Below are 19924 nucleotides of genomic sequence, written 5' to 3' on the forward strand. Positions count from 1 at the left end.
AGGCATGTATCTGCAAATCATGTGCGGTTGTATCACCGGCTACATCAGCGCTTACGAATTGCACGCCATATTTCGGAGCCTAAGTGCAATCTGCTGCGCTTTCATGTACACTGCCGGAAGTGTTATTAGTGAGTATGAATGGGATGCATGCTTACTAAAAACTAAAGGGTGTGTTTTTTTCTAGTGAATGACATCACCACAGGAAAGTACAAAACCGTTACAATATGCATGTTTGAGCAGTTTTGGTCAATCGGTGTGATCATGCTTCCAGGAGTAGCCAGTTTTTGGACAAGCTGGTCGCAGCTTTACTTGGCGATCTCGGCGCCAACATTTTTACTTATCATTTTACACAAGTAAGTGTAGACAAAATCGTGGTCATAAATGATACTCATGAACTCTTGGATAACATTTCAGATGGATTCCGGATTCTCCCAGATGGCTACTCAAGCATGGCAGGATTCGCGAAGCCAAAGTGTACGTCTTGGAATCGGCCAGGTGTAATGGAACAGAAGGGAGCATTCCGAGTGATTTGGATCAGCGGTTGAAGCAGTTCTCGGAAGAAGCCATAGAGCAGCCAGATCCTGATCCCTGGTGGAGAATTTGGAAAGAGAAAGGATCCTCGAAGAATCTGATCTGTGCTCATTCTGCCTGGGCTATATTCTATACGGTGTATTACGCGGCCCTGGTCAATATTACAGCTTTTGGCCGAGAACACATAGAAATCAACACGGTGATTGCAGGTTGCAGATAGATTGGGGGTTTTACTGCAGGCGAGCACGTAACCGATTGTTTTATCTTTTTAGGGTTATCTGAAATGATTGGCGCTTTCACCGGGCTATTCTTCATTATGTTCACAAAGAGAAAGTGGCTCTGGACAGGACTGTTTAACGTATTTGCTGGCTTAGCGGCTTTTTCCGCTTGGTGGATACCAGTTGATGGTAAGTTTGTGATGAATTGGTGTGTAATCAAGTGGTTTCAATTTTAAATTCTTCAGTTACAGGGTCTAATCGGGTTGCTTTTCTAATGTTAACGGCAATGATATCCAAAGCTAGCATATCGTGCTGCTTGGCTGTGTTGTTCACGTGTACTGCCGAGCTGGTTAGTATGAGTAAGAAAAGTGGAGCCGTATACTCTTGTACGATATGGGGACGGGTAAGTGATGACATCTGTTTTCAATGAGTTGTTATTAATCGAGATTCCGTTTCAGTTCTGGTTTCTGTTGGCACCTTTTGTAGCGGCTACTGTGAACTTAGGGCAATTGATACCACTCTCGGCGATCGGCGCGCTAGTGATCATGGGCGGATTATTTGTAGGTTGTATAAAAAGTTCAAGAACGCATCCTCGTGAACGTGATCTTCGGAAATCTTTGAAAAGCAAAGAATCTGTGGCATTGACAACTTAAGCAACTCCGGAGACGAGCCAGCCTCGGGCTGAAAGTCTCCTTAATAAAGACACAAAAAAAAAAAAAAAACTTAAGCAACTTTTATTTGTTTACACATATTTTTGACGATATTCGTTTTTGGTGATATATCTTTTTATTCGTTAACAACCAGGTTTTTCAAATTTCTTGGTTCACTTAATGCGAAACCCGACAGAATCAAATTGCCTCACAACTCCTGGAGCACAAATCTTAACTAATAAAAATCAGATTACGATGGTAACCTCTATTTCGTTCTTGCTCCGTTGCAGCATGCACAAAAAAGTGGTTTTTAGTTGTGTTGGTTGCCGATTTATAAAGAATTGTGCATCCAAAAACGCGAAGTGAATGCAAAAGTAGCCGTTGTGGCACCCATTACTGGATTCCATAGTGTATGTACTTAAGGAAATACTTTTATACCACCCTACCCGTAATGTTTATTTTTCAATTTTTAATCTAAAATATTATTTTCGGTCAAAACCAATTCAAACTGAATCATAAAGAATATCATTCGCATCATCAATATGTGCGAAGCTCTAAGCCTCTAACTCCGTTTTCTGATTTTAAGGACATTTAGCACATTTCTGTTATTTAATAGTATGTATATGTACAATGTACATATTACAATAGAAGTTGATAGAGACTTGAGGGTTTCCTGTGATAACGATGCTACATCGTGTATCATAAAAAATATGTGTATAATACAAAAAAAGAAAACAATATCGATGATAAAAAGAGTGAATGAAAAACAAACAGAAAGGCAACCGATGCTGTGAACTTGCAAGTTGCAACACGCTGTTTGTAGTTGTCGGCTAAACAGTATAAATAAAACACAATGCTTAAGCTTTGGAAACAACAAAACCAATCGTATTTTCGGAAGACATCTACTTATTTAAGTTAGGATAAACGGTGCATAAATTTTATACAGTAATACAGAAATCATCTCAGCAGAAAACATAGTCTGAAAATAAAAAGACAAAAATCTCTGAAAATCTCTCGCTCCGAATGTTATCGAGATTTGTCAATCGCAATATGTTTAGTTCTTAAAAAAATAGTAGGAAACCATCACTCACATTTGTGTTGAGGGTCGGTCGATACGTTCGATAGAATCCGATTCGATCCAATGATTTTCTCATTTGATTTGATTTTCGAATGCATTCGGACGTAAACAATAATATGGATGCATAAGTTAGACTAACCTGTTATTCACAGTAAATTTCAACTGCTACATGGATAAAACACTTTTATTTTGAACACGAGCATTATGACCGTACAATTCGTTTTGAAACCAAAGGGCGTGCACAATAGTAGCACGATCCGACGTGCACTAATTAATTAAAAGGCTGTTGGTCGAACCTGATTTACTTTCCTCACACTGCAAATTTCTCAAATGAGCTTACAACGGACTTCATACACTAATATCGGCAACTATATTGCTATACTAGCATGATGTTTTGTGCTCAATATCAAACCGGATGGGCATCTCTACATTGAACTAGGATCAACTATTTTTTTGTACAAGAAAAACAACACGAACGTTTTTTTGGCCTCTTTCAAAGTGTCATAATTTGAAGGCATTTAATTCAAAATTGCCATCAAAATTTTAGCGTGAATTTTTTTTGACGTTCCAAAAAGCCTGCAAAATTCGGTTGTGGGCACCCTTATTGGGTCGGTTATGGCCACCCTCATTTTATTGATAAATCATTTAATATTATTTTAGTTATCCCTTAACTTATTTTTAATTACGTTTTAATGCAGTTTTTATAATTATTTAGACATAAGGCCGACACAAATATTTAAAATCTATTTTGTCTACCCTCGGATTTTTTTTTGCCAAAAGATAATATTTTGAGGGGGCAACAAAATAAAATTCGGATAATTTTGAGGATTTTCAAAACATTCTTTAACAAATCCGAGGAGTTTTTTGATTTTTTTCATTTTAATATTTATTTTTTACTAGTCGACCCGGCAGACGTTGTCCTGCATAGTAGGCGAAAATGCGCGTTGTGAACTGCCCATGCGAAATTTCCATACGATTCTTAAGTTTAGTTTTTCACGATTTACTCAACCTTAATCGTAATTGTAACATTTTTGCTGAAGGAATGAAGAAAATCCATCGAGCCGTTTTCGAGTTATGCGGATACGAACACAGACCATTTAATTTTTACTATATAGATTAACTCCCCCTTCGACCTTTCGGCGACTAGTAGGACAAAAAGCTAATTAAATATTTGTAACGGCCTAGATAATTGATTTAAATAATGAGCTTATTTAATATTTTTGTTCTTTGAGCATGTCTAGTTATTATACACACACTTTTTGGAACAAAGCATTGACTGATTAGCTTTCAACAGGTTGCATTTGACGGGGAAGCCTTTCCCATTGTTTCCTATTGAAAGTTGGTCAGATCGGACTATGGGATCAAAATTTAAGGCCAAAATATTATTTTTTTGTAATGAACGAGAAAGGCACTAACCGCTAGGGTGATTAATCAGGATTTTTTTTGACTGTGATGCATACCAATAAAACGTAAATCAATGAAAAATTGAAACCCACTTACCTAAAGTGCTATTCTAGACCTTTCTTATGTGATTTTTTTCAACATCCTCCTTAATGCACCAAGGGAGGCATCATCACTGCTAGGTGGATTGATTTGAGCTTTTCAGTTTCTCCTGGCTATTAGAATGTATACTTTATTCCTTGTCTTTAAATCTGGGTAGTTTTTATTCATGCTTTAGTTTCAGCTATGTTTTCAAGGGTGCCCACAACCGAACCACAAAATGGAAATGTTAAAAAATGTCAAATTTACTATATTGTCAATAATTTTTTTCATATCGATGAAATCATACTAATTTCTTTGCTAGTAGTAAGGTTATACGTCTAGCTTTCCATTGCTATACAAATGTCGGCATAAGATCAACCAGGGCCAATGTTATGGAATGAACACAAAAGGGTGCCCAGAATCAAACCACCTCCCCTACTACGAATAATTTGATCAGATCTCGTGCTCCTTCCTCTATGATCACACGTAATGGTCTCCTTCCGTTATGATCACAAGAACTGTAAACCAGACTAACTTTTGAAACAAAACCGGTGTCCCCATGGAGTGCTGGTGCATCGAAACTTCATAAGGGCGTCGTTATTTGTACTGACTATTCGCGAAAAAAGCGGGCCGTCGTTGTCAACAAAAGTACGAACATAATACATGGGACATCTAGCATTAAAGAAAATTAAATAATTAAATAATGCTACATAATTTTTAATTCCGAAATTTGTCCATTTTGTTATTATTATTTATTTTGGCTAAGGCCAATGCATCCTTTGCAGTGCACGTCGTGCACGTGCACGTCGCAAACCACGCAATTTACGAAGAGTTTACTAATTGTTGCCGCTCGTTGCCATTTTTACCGAGTTACTAACCGACATTCTGGCTACGTGCCCGGCCCACCGGAGTCTTCTGATTTTCGACTGCCAGTCGTGGATCATTCCTCCATTGCCTCCTTCACGTATTGTCCTCCATCTGCACCCCACCATAGATGGTACGCAGCCCTTTCCTTTCGGAAACTTCAAGTGCGCGTTAGTCCTCCACGAGCATCGTCAAGGTCTCATGTATCTTGTGGACTACTGGTCTGATGAGTGTTTTGTACATAGTCAGTTTGTGACGGCGGCGAATCCTGTTCTAGCGTATTGTGAAAATTAGTCCAGCAGGCCTAAATGCGTCCTTCCGAAAAAACCCTTAGAGAAGTGTTCACTTCTAAAAATACAGCCCAACGAACTATCTACGTTTCTTCTTAAACTTTCGTCGAAAACTCTAAAAAATCGAACCCCAAGTCAAGAGAAAGTCATCCAAGAAGTTGCCTTCAAAATCAATTACTGCCACCCAGGTGATCGTAATTATCCGTGATCATTAAGTGCATACCGCAGCTGTATGGACTCTTTTAATCCAGAGACCGGAGACCGATTCTTCGGATACTTTGGAAAACAACACCCTTGGGAATTGAAACACACCTACGATTATTTTGGAAAGAAGCCCAGAGGTAATAAATCAAATTTATTTCGGTATATAAAGGGTTTCGTTTCATTTCAATAAATGATATTTTTTCTGACGAAAATGTTGGTAAACGAAATGAAATAACAATTTCTGTGATATAATAAATTATTTTGAAAGTTTCTTTTGTCAAAAGGAGGACATTTTTGACTGAAAGAAGGATGGGAGAACATTGTATGAAAAAGGAGCCAAAGAATACCATTTGCTAAGCTAGTAATGCTACGTTTAGACAAGGCAAGTGAATTGAGCAAGTCGCTTGAATCGAACGCGAATTGAACGTGTAAACACCTTAATTCAATTCACTTGAACAAAAAGAAAGTTGAACATGTTCAACTTTTGGCAAGTCATTTGAATTCAACTGAGTTGTTCAATTCACTTGCCCTGTCAAAACGTAGCATAAGGGTTTAAGATTGATTTCAAATTAGGGGTTGTACACTAATTACGTAAGCTGGGTGGACGTTAGGCAGAATAACAGCGATTTCAACAATGCTTGATCTTTCATATGGCCCTCTGCTAATCTCCAGTTTCTATTCATTCCACACTTGCTGCTTGCTTGCGGTGTCAATCGAATCTGTATCTTCATTACTTTCACGACAGACTTCCCCTCCCTCTATATGTGCTCACGTAATAAGTGTACGCCCCCTTACTATTTGTAATGGGTTGTGTCGTATTATTGATCGATTGCTCGTGAGGCAAGAAATGTGGTATGGTAGGAATCGAGTTGGATTGACCAAAACTTTAATGATAAGTTGACTGCAAGAACGAAGAATGTCTACCCTGGAATATGGCGGGTCAATCCAACATTCCCAAATTGTTTGATCAGTAAGTTCATATTGTTGCAATACCTATTGAGCGTTCTTATTTGGTAATAGAGCATGAGGAGACTTGGTTGTAGGCACGTGGAGAGGAACCTATACTACCTCCCTACGCCACTTCTGCTAGCATCGGTTGTGCTTTTCTCGCATTATTTAAAAAAAGAGGTCAAAATATAACTTCAGAAAGAAGAGAGGAGTAAAAAAGATGGAAGAAGAAATGAGGAAGGAGGAAGAGGAAAAAGTAAGAAGGATAAAAGATAGAAAAAAGAAGAAAGCAGAAAGAAGACGGAGAAAAGAAGATGAAAGAAAAAAGACGGAAGAAGGAAGATAGAAGAAAAAAGAAAAAAGAAGGAAGAAAAAAAGAAATGAGAAGGAAGAAGAAAGAAGGATGAAAGAAGAAGTAAGAATCAAGGAAGAAAGATAGAAGAAGGAGGAAGGAAAGAAGAAGAGGGAAAGAGAAAGAAGGAAGAAGAAAAAAGGAAAAAAGAAAAAGAAAGAAAACGAGAAAATAAGAAGGAAGATGGTAGATAATTGAGTGAGAATTTCTTAGCGTGAATTCTGTATATAAATCGTATTTTGGCCATAACTTTTGATCCCATATTTCGATCAGGCCAATTTTCAATAGGAAACAATGGGACAGAATTCGCCGTCGAATGCAACTTACTGCAAACAAATCGGATCGAGATAAGTGCCTGAAAGATTTATGAGTTTTATTTTGCGCACATACATACACACAGCACACACAAACACACAGACAGAAATCATCTCAATTCGTCGAGCTGAGTCGATTGGTATATAACACTATAGGTCTCTGGACTTTCTATCACAAATTCGTCTTAGAAGTGAATATATAGCCTTTTCGTTACACCTTGGTGTACGAGAAAGGCAAAAAGAAGAAAAAATAAGGAAGATGGAATAGGAAAGTAGAAGAAGAAAGAAGGAAGGGAGATAGAATAAGGAAGAATGGAAGAGGAAGAAGAAAAGAGGTAAAAAGAAGAAAGAAAAAGGAAGAACTTGTCATAAGACACTTAAGTGGTGGAATTAAATGAGATTATTCAAACTCGTCTTGTGACAAGTGAAGACATTCCACTAAAAAGCTCAAAATAATTTTCCTAACAAAAGGAAGAAAAAAGAGGGAAAAAGCAGTAAGAAGCAAAGAAGAAGAAGGAAGAGGACAGAAGGTAGATAGAAGAAAGAATAAAGAAGCAAGACGAAAACGAAAGAAGAAAGAAAATGGAGAAAGGAAAAAGAAGGAAGAAGAAAGATGGAAGAAAAAAGGTATGAAGGAAGAAAGAATAAGAAAGAAGGAAGATGGAAGAAAGAAGAAGGTAGAAGGAATGAAGAAGAAGGAATAAAGAAGAAGGAGGGAGGAATAAGGAATCAGGAAAAAGGGAGAAGAAAGAAGAAAAGAAGAAGAAATGAAGAGAAAAGGAGAAGGAACAGAGGAGGAAGGAAGATGAACAAAATACAAAAAACGGGAGACGGAAGAAGGAAGTTAGAAAGAAGACGGGTGAAATAATAAGGAAGAAGGTAGAAAGAAAAAGGAAGAAGAAGAAGGAAGATGGAAGATGGAAGAAGAAAGAAGGAAGGAGGAAGAAGGAAGAAGGAAGAAGGAGGAAGGAGTAAGAAAGAAGGAAGAAAGAGGAAGGAAGGAGGAAGGAGAAAGAAGGAAGAAGTAAGATGGAAGAAGGAGAAGGTAGAAGGTAGAAGAATGTTACTTAGGACCTTTTGAAAAGTTAAGCGAGATTTGTTCCTTCGACCTTTTGTTTTTCGACATTTTGTCATTCCCTTTGAAGGAATTCTCGAGGGAGATTCTGGAAATATTACTGGAGGTACTTCCAGAGTAATTCTTGGAGGAACTATGGGAGAAGTTCGTGGATGAACTTCCGAACGATTTCCTGGAGGAACTTCCGGACGAATTCCTGGAGGAGCTTCCGGAGGAATTTCTGAAGGAGTTTCCGGAAGAATTCCTGGAGGAACCTCTGGAGGAACTTTCGGAGGAATTCTTCAAGGAATTTTCGGAGAAACTTCTCAATGAACTCCCTGAAAAATTCCTGGAGGAACTTCTGAAGCGATTCCTGGTAGATCTTCCGGGGGGATTGTTGAAGCTCTTCCAGAGGAATTCCTGGAGGAGTTTCAGAAAATATTCCACATGGATTGTCTGGAGGAATTCTTGCAGGTATTTCCAGATCAATTCCTGACCTGACCAGAGAAAGTGCTCAAAATATTCCTAGAATGCTTGAAAAAATCATCACAAAAGAATTCATCGAAAAAAACATGAAGGATGGCCTGATAGGTTTCACTGTGGACTTCCTGGAAGATATCGCCAAGGAATGCATATAAGAATTCAAGAATGAGTTTCTGGAAGAATTGACCTTTTCCGTTGTCGTGATCGTAGGTGCTAACCGAGCAATGGCGATACAACTCGCGGGCTGCCATTGTCGTGATCGTAGGTGCTAACCGAGCAATGGCGATACAACTCTTGGGCTGCCGTCAGCTAGAACGTTTACTGGCGCTGTCGATCGAGGCGCCGATGGACAGAGGGCGGTGCCACCCGCTTGCTCATCCATCGGAACCGATCTTCTACTCGGACGCCTCCGAGGTCCTTCTGCTGCTGTTCACTGCTGCCCACTGAGAGACCGTTACTCTCTGCATCCGTCGATAAACTGATCCAATTAGTCTATGTGCGCATTATTCGCGACTACGAAGGTAAATGCTTCACGCACAGTCTGACAGTTCCTTATGGGATTTTACTGTGGAGGAACAAGAATGGGTGATTGGCGGCCATGTTTCACGCACAGTCTGACAGATAGCAACCCGAGCAACACATATCTGACAAAAATGGTTGCAGCAACTTGGTTGTGACTAAATCTGGTCACATAAGAGTTGCAGTGACCTATGTGGGACATGTGTGCTGCCAGGGAATGAGATTTTGCCATAAGAGTGATACTCCAATACATTTTCAAATCATAATCTTCCACACACACTTAACTCATTTTACAGTATTCGGTAAATTTTACCGAAATCTCAACAGCAGATCTGTTCGGTAATTATTTTACCGATTTTTTGTATTTTTTCCATTGTTCAACTGTCAAAATAACCGAAAATCAGTAAAATTATTTACCGAACAGTTCTGCTGTTGAGATTTCGGTAAAATTTTACCGAATTCGGCGATTTAATCTAAGTGTGCATAATGTACATATTCACATCTGAGATTTCAGAATATAGTAAATCAATGTCCAAATCGGTTGGTCAATACCCGAAAAATAGGCAATCAACTTTGATTGAATCGAGAATATCCGTTATGATCTTGCAATCACAGTACAGTGTCGTTATGGTGACCCTGGTAGGTTGAATCATCTGTAGCTGAATACCCGATACGCTCGACAAAAGATATTTTAGTTACTAGATAAATATTGTCGCTGTCGTCGCTGTCCGGAACATCTTTTGCTGGCGAGGATAGGGGAGCTAAATGTCAAAGAAGGAAAATCCATACGATTTGACAGGTATGTACCACACATGTTTCGGACAGCAGAACAAAGGGAACCGAAGCGACAATCTTTATCTAGTAACTAAAATATCTTTTCGCTCGACCGTCTCACACTGAATTGCACTTCCTGCGCCAGTCGTCGTTTTCTGCATCTGTAATTATTAAAATGATTATCTAGATCTAGTTGGTTGATCAATTAACAACTAATAAATGTTTAATAATGTCAATCATGATCCAACAAAAAGTAAAACCTTCATTTTACACTTTTTCCTGTGCACTATAGGTTGATGTAAAGTAAATAAATAATAAACTTCGAAGGCCAATCTACAAATTAATATTCTGAACAACAGAATGAAAAGGCTAACGATAATTTGGCTCACATCAGAATGTCAAAACATATCGTTTTAGTGCCAGTGTCAGATAGAAATACAAAAGGTTTAACAACGACAACCGTACCTTCTATCAGAAGATTATACTACGAGAGCTGAGCCATACTGAACTGAGATGCGAGAGAAAAATACTGCATCAAAACACGCAAACTCTTGCCGTCGACAGAAGCACAACAAAAAAGGGGCGACCAACGATATACACCAGAAAACTCATGTTGAGAGAATGCGATTGTAAGAGCGAACTGTCAGAACAGACGAAGCAAGATATGAATGAAGTGTAGCATAGAAAGAGCGTGGAGAGTAAACGCATGCTATATGCTGCCCTATGTTCGTTCATCACAATGCTTCACTGCAGCTGGGCCAGAGAATGAGCATAAAATTATCGATTTTGTCGGAACGAAACATAAAACGAGAGAGGGCAGATCCAGACAACCGAAAACATCATCAGGCCAGGCAGGCAGTCACTAGACCAAGCAAGATATTCTGAATCCTAACGCCGTATAGTGAGAGAGAAGCATCATCCGAAGTACAATGTTATTGCGCTCCTCGCCATCGTCGTTGTCGTCGCCGTCTTCTGCGGATTTTGTGTGATATTCAAAATGTCTACCCCTGCGAAGGACAGATAGAACAGGGAAAAACTCTAGGCTTTCTGAATGGTCGGTGCCGTCGAACCGCCTTGGCCAAATTTTCAGTGCATTGTGGAGCGTAAAGGATGTTTTGAAACCTGAATTTTGGGCGATTTAACGCAGTGGAGAGTGAGGAGTTGTGCAATCCGGAATCCACGGGAACCACTTCCGTCGCGTCCTCCGTCGATGTCGTACCGTTTTTGCGTGTATTCTGTGGATTTTTCATTTTTCGGTGTGTTCCGTGTGCCAGTGTTGGAGATTTTTGATTGAGCAGAGCCCGTAGGATTGAGATCCAATTGGACGGAAACCATTCCAGAAAAAGTGAGAATTCATCCGGAACCAAAAGAAAAGGCTACGGAGTGCTATGAAAATGGGAACTACTTCAGGAAAAGCCTATATTTCGGCAAAGGTTGCATAAAATAGTTTTCCTCGGATTTAGTTTCCGGCAAATAGATGTAAAATTACATCTAGGATTACCAGCTGCCCGTATTTTGGTGCATAATTAGTTACAATTCAGTGTTTGGGACTCACATTAGTGATTGAATGAAGTTAGATTGCATTCGAAATGATCTGTAAGATAGCTCCGGTAAAAGTTTAACAACGCTAGTGTTCCAGCCAAAAGTATTCTATCGGCAAATTGGCTAATCAATTGAGCATAAATATCAGTGATAGTAGCATTATTTGAGAGATAATCAGATTAGAATCTTATACCCAGTCGTACTCGTGTTAACATCACCGAGAAGAAAGTGTGTAAATATTACAAGTAAAGGGAAACAAGAATAAAAAAATCAATATTTACTACATCAGTGGTGCTGAGGGGAACGGGACGAGTGTGTGCAACGAGAAGAAGTAATCAAAAAGAATGTGAAGAGATCGAGAGGCAGTCAAAGACGAGTGAGAAATACACAACCAACAAAACAGAGAAGATCGAGTGCAAGAGGAGAAACCGAACGCAGAGAAGCAAACAGACGTTGGGTTGATAAGGGGGCCGTATTCTGCGAACCGGAGGGAGAAGAGATAGGGTGTTGAGAGGGAAGGAATGCGACAAAAGTTCTGTGATTAATGATAGTGAAAGCAGAATCAGCACAAAGGAAATATTCGAGCCCAGCAGCGACAGGTACGGCGTTTGTGGTGTTGCCACTCTGTACATTTGAGTGAAGGTTCTTTAGTTTCACGAAGTTTGGGGCTGTGGTCAATGAGTGCGATGCAATGGTGAGAATCGTCGGTGCTAGATTGCAAATGATTCGTGAGATTGTTCTATAATTGCTTACGGTGCGACGAGCGGTAGTGAGAATCTGCTGACCGCACACAAGTTTTAATCCCTCCTGACACTGCAAGTGTGCGAGCGATCGAATGACGGCGGGAGATAACGGAGCGGAAGTTTAATCCAACGAGATTTATTGATTCGTGAAAGTCGGGAGTTCAGAAAGGTAATTAATAAGGGATTAAGTCATCGAAGGTGTTTATTATATAGCTTTAGGGTATTGATTCGATGAAAGATGGTTGGGTTTAAATGAGTTTGATCCTTGGATTAAACAATGGTTCGAAGATCTTGAAGATTAATTCATGGATATTATGCATATTTTTGCTTTCTTGTACAAAAAGGTGTTACGAAAAGGTTAAATATTCATGCCAAAAATCAATTTTTGAGGGGATGCTCGTAAACCGACAAACAACTCATTTATTTTATTTGGTGATAATGGGTCAGCGCCCTCACCGACAGTCTGTAGGTCTGATAACAAAATCAATCAAAAATATCTTATAATTTAGTTCTATTGCCCTCAGATACATTAAGTCTATTCTACAAGCAGAATAGTATTTGAAACAGTGACCCATTTCACCCTAATTTGACCCATTACTACCCCAATTTGACTCATTGTTACCCCCAGCGACGGTATTTGCTCACAAAAAAATGCACTTGATAGGAAGTATTGACCCATTGCTCCCTATGAGCCTGATCGGTCAAAGGGTTCAAAAGATATGCCGAAAATACATCACTTTCACAAATAGGGTGAAATGCCCAATAGTGGACCCCCTAGTAGCAAAATTTTGCTCTTTTTGTCATAAGGATTAGAAAATTTCAACATAATAATTCTGCATGACATCTAGTACCAAGTTCTGTATCTCCTCTTCACGATACATACATAAAACACTCAAATACATGACGTTATTCGTTGAAATTAACAGTCTGCCTGAATTCGCCCTATAGTAGACTCCCCGGGGGTCCATAATAGGAATTTGCTTCCCTTTAGTCGACACTTCATTTGATTTTTATGTTCCGTTTCGGGACGTTCTTCTTCCCTATTATGGACCTTACAAAATATTCCTTTAATGGACACTCTCGTGTTTATTTTTTATAGAATTGTAAAAAATCATTTAATATTAATTTCCATAGCATTTCCAATGCATGCAATCAAATCATAGGACTGTAAGGTAGGTTCTTCCGATGGAATTTCATAGCAAAATGTTTACATTGTGCCATAATAATACAAACATGGCTGGAGGGTCCACTATTGGGCACTTTACCCTACATATAGGAAAAACACTTTTTTGAAATTTGTACTAGTCTAATTTGCTCGCAATTCGACGGGGCTTCTTGCAATGAGTGAAAAGGAATGTGAATTATGGGACCTATGACTTTCTAACACATAAGAATAAACCAACGCCGCCAGGTGATTAATAAAAATCTTTCCTTATATGCATCTTTTGGCTTCAGTGAGTATTTTCTCAACAGATTCACGTCATGTCTTCTTTTTCTTCAATGGCTCTACATTCCAACTTGAAACTTGGCCTGCTTTTCAACTAAGTGTTGTTTTAGCATTTAAACAGTTATTAATTAAAAGCTTTTCTATGCCCGACATTGCATGCGAATGTATCTTGTGTGGCAAATACAATGGATACACTATTCCCAGGGAGTCGAGAATGTTTCCCATCCGAAAACAGCCTAGACCGAACCGAGAGTCGAACTCGCCAGCTCCGGATTGGCAATCCTATGCCTTTGCTCATAAGGCTAACTAGAGACTCCCATTATGTGAAATTCGACCAAATTAATAAAACAATAACCAATTGTTCAAAACTTACATACCTTGAGCAATATGCATCTTTCTTAACCTTTTGTCTGTGCTCTGGGGTCAATATGACCCCAGGCCACTTTGAGTGGCTGCCATTTTTTTAGTTTTCAACCGATTCTCCTAATTTTTGGTAGTTTGGTAAAACTCGCCGAGATCTGTCTCCTAGGTGCAAATTTGTTTGAAAAATCTTGAAAATATGCGCTACAGTGTATTTTTTTCAAAAAACTTACGTTGTCTGTGCTCTGGGTCAAATTGATTGAAATGCTATAAATTTTTTAATGTTTGGCCAATGTTGGATTTTTTGGGCTGTTTCGAGAGATAATTTAATCATCTTTCAGGTCGTTACCAAAGATTGACTATAGGTGGGCGGGTACATCACGGGAAGAGGTTTTTGTGAAAAAGGGTGCAAAACAGCGATTTTTTATGCTTATTTGACTTATATCTGAAAATCCTACCCATTTTGAACTGCACCTTTTCAAAAAGGTGCAGGAAGGCGTGTGCTTTGACATGAGGCATTGATTAGTTTAGAGCTTGGTCGCTAGGTAGCGGTATATTTGAATTCATTATTTTAGACTACTCAAGTAATACCGATATGTATATGAAATTTTCCACATTGTAAATATGCTTATCAAACAAATTTGAAATTTATAAAGATGACGTCTTTAACAAAGTTCGTCTGGTAGGAATGAACTGTCATGTGAAGGAATAAATAATTAGAAAATTTACAAATATGCTTCGCTAGTGTACTTGCAATATTCTTGCATATATGAAATATTGCTTTAGCTTGAGATCCCTCATACCTACACCCAAGTTGTTTTCGGCAACATTGTTCAGGATGTCTAGCACTACAAAGCGGTGCTCAATATAATGCGCACTTCTTCCAATTTTTAAATTTGTGCGATAAGAAAATTAACACTGAGAAGAATTCTATATATATATCGGAATATCTTGAGTAGTCTAAAATAATGAATTCAAATATACCACCACCTGGTGGCCGAGTTCTAAACTTATCAACGCCTCATGCGAAAGCACATGCCTTCCTGCATAACCTTTTTAAGAAAGGTGCAATGGGTAGATTTTCGGATATGAGCAAAATAATAATGAAAAATACTGTTTTTGTACCCTTGTTCACTAAAACCTCCCGCTATGTACCGGCCCACCTATAGTCAATCGTTGGTAACGACCTGAAATATTATTAAATTATCTTTCGAAACAGCCCCAAAATCCAAAATTGGCCAAACATTTAAAAGTTATAACAAATTCAATTTGGGGTCAATTTGACCCCAGAGTACAGACAACGTAAGTTTTTTTTGAGCACAGACAGAAGGTTAATCATGAATCGAGGCAATTTCATTGGGCGGAGAAAGCTAGCTCTTTTATGATTACACAAATAAAAATATGTTGTGATATTAAATGTATTTCCATCCACATATTTGGAGCATGCACATAAATGTAACATTCAATCAATCTTACTGTTTTTTAAGTGGAAATAAATTTAAACTGTGCTTGTTTGTAAAATTCAGTCAATTTAATTGAATATTGAATATTAATTCGTTTGATGGGATTTGCTGCAAATTCACATTTTTCGTCAAAAATTGTATCTCGTTTTATTGTCTCAGTCGATGCTTTGCCTTATTTAGGGTCAACTTTCCCGAAGAACCCATATTTTTTGAAGCCTCCAACTATTTAAAAAAAATCTAAAACAAAACCCGAAAAAGTGCTGCACGTGTGAACCGGTCTGAAAAATTCTTCCAAAGTCGGGCAAATGTTAGACCAATCTTGAAAAATAGCACTCTTTTGATTTTTTGAATAAAATTTTTAAAATACTTAGAGGCGTCAAAAAATATGGTTTCTTTGAGAAAGTTGATCTTGAATTAAAAAAAAATAATCCATTGAACGAATAAAAAGTTTTGACGGGAAATGTCGATTGAAACGTCGTTGAATTTTGATAACTATTTGCTGTGTATTGATTGGGCACAAGTGCACAAGTGGTGTTTTGTTCGTTGAAAAAATGGCGAAAGGTGGTGTTGGTGTTAAAGCGGTACGTGGTGTGATTGAAAAGTATGCTAACTATTACTCTTTGTACGATCTGCATATGAGTTGACGAAAAATGAGCCAGTGAATTTAAACCTGGATAAAAAAAAATTAAAAAGCGTTCTCTAAAAAAATGCTTTTCAGTTTGTAAGTCGGCAAAAAAACGTTAGAAATATTTAAATCCAATGTAAATCGTGCCAACGGATTCAACCAAAGCATGAGCATGATTAACCGCCCACGGTTGCTACTTCGTTATTGCCAGGCCGGCTGTAATTACACAAAGAACCACCAGATGATATTTGGGACTAACATCATCCTCAATGTATAAAAACTGGTGGCCCAAAATTAAGCAATACTGGCGCCGGCCGTGTCCGAATACAGGTCGTCAATTAAGGACTGAGTAGGAAAATGATGATGTGATAATCGCTTTGATAAACCATCTGTGCTTACACGAGAAACGTATGTACATATAACCAAATAGCATGAACCTCGAGATCGTTCTGCTCTCCAAAACACGATTAATGGCGGTGTTGAAATTAATCTAGAATTAAAAAACACGACAATAGAGGAGAAAAAACACACGTTAAATCGCGCACTCTGAAGATTGATTCAGCCGAAACAGCCTAAAAGAAGTTAGAAACAGGCGGCCAGTGTTAAACCAATGTGCCTACGACTCCATTTTTGCCAAAAATAGTCACTGCATTTTGATTAATGACTAAACTTATGTAAATCTATATACATAAAAATGAATTTTTGTCTGTCTGACCCTTATGGACTCGGAAATTACTGAACCCATCGGCGTGAAATTTTGTATGCGGAGGTTTTTGGGGCCGGGGAAGGTTCTTAAGATGGCCCTTCCCTCCTTATGGAACCAAATTTGGCCTGTGAAGGTTTTGGAAGGAAGTTATGTTTCTGTGATGGTTCGAACCCCCCCCCCTTCTGGAAAGGAAATTAAACAGAAATTTCAAACAAATATTTAAAATCTATTTTGTCTCCCCCCCACCTTGGTTTTATTTTTATTTTTTGGAAGAGGCTCCGAAGCCTCCTTTCAAGAGGCTCGGAAGCCTCCTTTCAAGAGGCTCGGAAGCCTCCTTTCAAGAGGCTCGGAAGCCTCCTTTCAAGAGGCCCGGAAGCCTCCTTTCAAGAGGCCCGGAAGCCTCCTTTCAAGAGGCCCGGAAGCCTCCTTTCAAGAGGTCCGGAAGCCTCCTTTCAAGAGGCCCGGAAGCCTCCTTTCAAGAGGCCCGGAAGCCTCCTTTCAAGAGGCCCGGAAGCCTCCTTTCAAGAGGCCCGGAAGCCTCCTTTCAAGAGGCCCAGAAGCCTCCTTTCAAGAGGCCCGGAAGCTTCCTTTCAAGAGGCTCGGAATTTTCCTTTCAAGAGGCTCGGAAACTTCCTTTCAAGAGGCTCGGAAGCCTCTTTCCAAGAGGCTGGGAAGCCTCCTTTCAAGAGGCTCGGAAGCCTCCTTTCAAAAAGCTCGGAAGCCTCCTTTCAAGAGGCTCGGAAGCCTCCCTTCAAGAGACTCAGAAGCCTCATTTCAAGAGGCACGGAAGCCTTATTTCAATAGGCTCGTTAGCCTCCTTTCAAGAGGCCTCAGAAGCCTCCTTTCAAGAGGCTCAGAAGCCTCCTTTCAAGAGGCTCAGGCCTCCTTTCAAGAGGCTCAGAAGCCTCCTTTCAAGAGGCTCGGAAGCCTCCTTTCAAGAGGCCTGGAAGCCTCCTTTCAAGAGGCTCAAGCCTCCTTTCAAGAGGCTCAGAAACCTCCTCTCAAGAGGCTCGGAAGCCTCCTTTCAAGAGGCCCGGAAGCCTCCTTTCAAGAGGCCCGGAAGCCTCCTATCGAGACGCCCGCCACCCACCTCTCCACAGGCCCGCAAGCCGCCTTTCAAGAGGCCCGGAAGCCTCCTTTCAAGAGGCCCGGAAGCCTCCTTTCAAGAGGCCCGGAAGCCTCCTTTCAAGAGGCCTGGAAGCCTCCTTTCAAGAGGCCCGGAAGCCTCCTTTCAAGAGGCCCGGAAGCCTCCTTTCAAGAGGCCCGGAAGCCTCCTTTCAAGAGGCCCAGAAGCCTCCTTTCAAGAGGCCCAGAAGCCTCCTTTCAAGAGGCCCGGAAGCCTCCTTTCAAGAGGCCCGGAAGCCTCCTTTCAAGGGGCCCGGGAGCCGCCCTCCAAGAGCCCCGGAACACTCCATACAAGAGGCCCGGAAGCCTCCTTTCAAGAGGCCCGGGAGCCTCCTTTCAAGAGGCCCGAAGCCTCCTTTCAAGAGGCCTGGAAGCCTCCTTTCAAGAGGACCGGAAGCCTCCTTTCAAGAGGCCCGGAAGCCTCCTTTCAAGCGGCCCAGAAGCCTGCTTTCAAGAGGCCCGGAAGCCTCCTTTCAAGAGGCCCGGAAGCCTCCTTTCAAGAGGCCCGGAAGCCTCCTTTCAAGAGGCCCGGAAGCCTCCTTTCAAGAGGCCCGGAAGCCTCCTTTCAAGAGGCCCGGAAGCCTCCTTTCAAGAGGCCCGGAAGCCTCCTTTCAAGAGGCCCGGAAGCCTCCTTTCAAGAGGCCCGGAAGCCTCCTTTCAAGAGGCCCGGAAGCCTCCTTTCAAGAGGCTCGGAAGCCAGCCTTCTTTCAAGAGGTTCGGAGGCCAGCCTTCTTTCAAGAGGCTCGGAAGCCTTCTTCCAAGAGGCTCGGAAGCCTCATTTCAAGAGGCTCGGAAGCCTCATTTCAAGAGGCTCGGAAGCCAGCCTTCTTTCAAGAGGCTCGGAAGCCTCCTTCCAAGAGGCTCGGAAGCCTCCTTCCAAGAGGCTCGGAAGCCTCCTTCCAAGAGGCTCGGAAGCCTCCTTCCAAGAGGCTCAGAAGCCTCCTTCCAAGAGGCCCGGAAGCCTCCTTCCAAGAGGCTCGGAAGCCTCCTTCCAAGAGGCTCGGAAGCCTCCTTCCAAGAGGCTCGGAAGCCTCCTTCCAAGAGGCTCGGAAGCCTCCTTCCAAGAGGCTCGGAAGCCTCCTTCCAAGAGGCTCGGAAGCCTCCTTCCAAGAGGCTCGGAAGCCTCCTTCCAAGAGGCTCGGAAGCCTCCTTCCAAGAGGCTCGGAAGCCTCCTTCCAAGAGGCTCGGAGCCTCCTTCCAAGAGGCTCGGAAGCCTCCTTCCAAGAGGCTCGGAAGCCTTCTTCCAAGAGGCTCGGAAGCCTCCTTTCAAGAGGCTCGGAAGCCTACTTTCAAGAGACTCGGAAGCCTCCTTTCAAGAAGCTAAGAACCTTCTTTCAAGAGGCGCGGAGCTTCAAAATCTTGTAGAAAGCTTGATGTATAACATAATTTGAATTGGAAAGTTTCACGAAAAACAAATGTTTGGGTAGAACTATGTAAATAATGGAGAGTCACACTGCCGAAATCTGAGAAAGTGGCATAAGTGCCAAATTACAACATGCATGTTTCAATTTTTCTTGAACGCGGTTTCAAGTCAGAGGGGAAACTGGATACACGTGATTCACGTGGACCCATGATCGCCTCTGTTTTCTCGAAAACTAATCACATTTTTATAAGCCACTAATAGGGTGGGTGTACCAATTGTCGCCATACATAAGAACAACTCTCGCGCTTAGTTTCATAGGGGCGTATTGATCGATTTCTCTTCGTCGATGTTTTCTTTTTATTACTGAACCAAATTGCGCTAGTTTGTCGATGATTTAATGTTTTGGTGTGATAAAGGATGATTGTATCTTGCAGCAGAATCAATAATCACGGTTGTACCTTTTGAAACAATTGAGTTATTAGCAAAATATAAAATCGATTTTGAGAAATCGTTCAATACAGTTACGCTCTCATGAAACTAAGCGCGAGAACTATTTTCAAAACGTAAAGTAAAAGGCATGTGGGTGGACTGTATATATCAAGCGAAAGGTTTTACTTTCTGCTCGTAAGAATAGCTGTGAAAACCACAATGAAATTTGTTTTTATCCTCAAAATTGATTAATCCATAATAGGAACGCATGCACCAATTGTGGCACTATTCTTAATTTTGGTTCCTTATTTGGCAAATCCCTCTGTTTTCTTATGGGATTGGTCAAATTAGGACCACTAG

General features: G+C 40.6%; 2 protein-coding genes across 6 annotated transcripts in view; both read left to right on the forward strand.

The window, feature by feature from the left end:
* The window catches only part of LOC134211974 (organic cation transporter protein-like), a 37340-nt gene extending 32682 nt beyond the window's left edge, over positions 1–4658 (forward strand). For all 3 annotated transcript variants that reach the window (XM_062689407.1, XM_062689408.1, XM_062689409.1), the window contains 7 exons: positions 3–128; positions 185–353; positions 415–740; positions 804–938; positions 995–1152; positions 1208–1395; positions 1470–4658. In XM_062689407.1, coding sequence (XP_062545391.1) covers positions 3–128; positions 185–353; positions 415–740; positions 804–938; positions 995–1152; positions 1208–1395; positions 1470–1476 — 1109 coding nt within the window. In that variant the 3' untranslated portion in view covers positions 1477–4658. The remainder of the gene's footprint in view (positions 1–2; positions 129–184; positions 354–414; positions 741–803; positions 939–994; positions 1153–1207; positions 1396–1469) is intronic.
* Positions 4659–10558: 5900 nt separating this feature from the next.
* The window catches only part of LOC134211975 (semaphorin-1A), a 597712-nt gene continuing 588346 nt past the window's right edge, over positions 10559–19924 (forward strand). The window contains exon 1 of one of the 3 annotated variants that reach the window (XM_062689410.1): positions 10559–12215. The gene's annotated coding sequence lies outside the window, so the exon portion shown is untranslated. The remainder of the gene's footprint in view (positions 12216–19924) is intronic. The other 2 variants (XM_062689412.1, XM_062689411.1) reach the window with 2 other exon arrangements.

Source organism: Armigeres subalbatus, chromosome 2, assembly GCF_024139115.2.
Source record: "Armigeres subalbatus isolate Guangzhou_Male chromosome 2, GZ_Asu_2, whole genome shotgun sequence".
In the NCBI taxonomy this organism is placed as follows: domain Eukaryota; kingdom Metazoa; phylum Arthropoda; class Insecta; order Diptera; family Culicidae; genus Armigeres; species Armigeres subalbatus.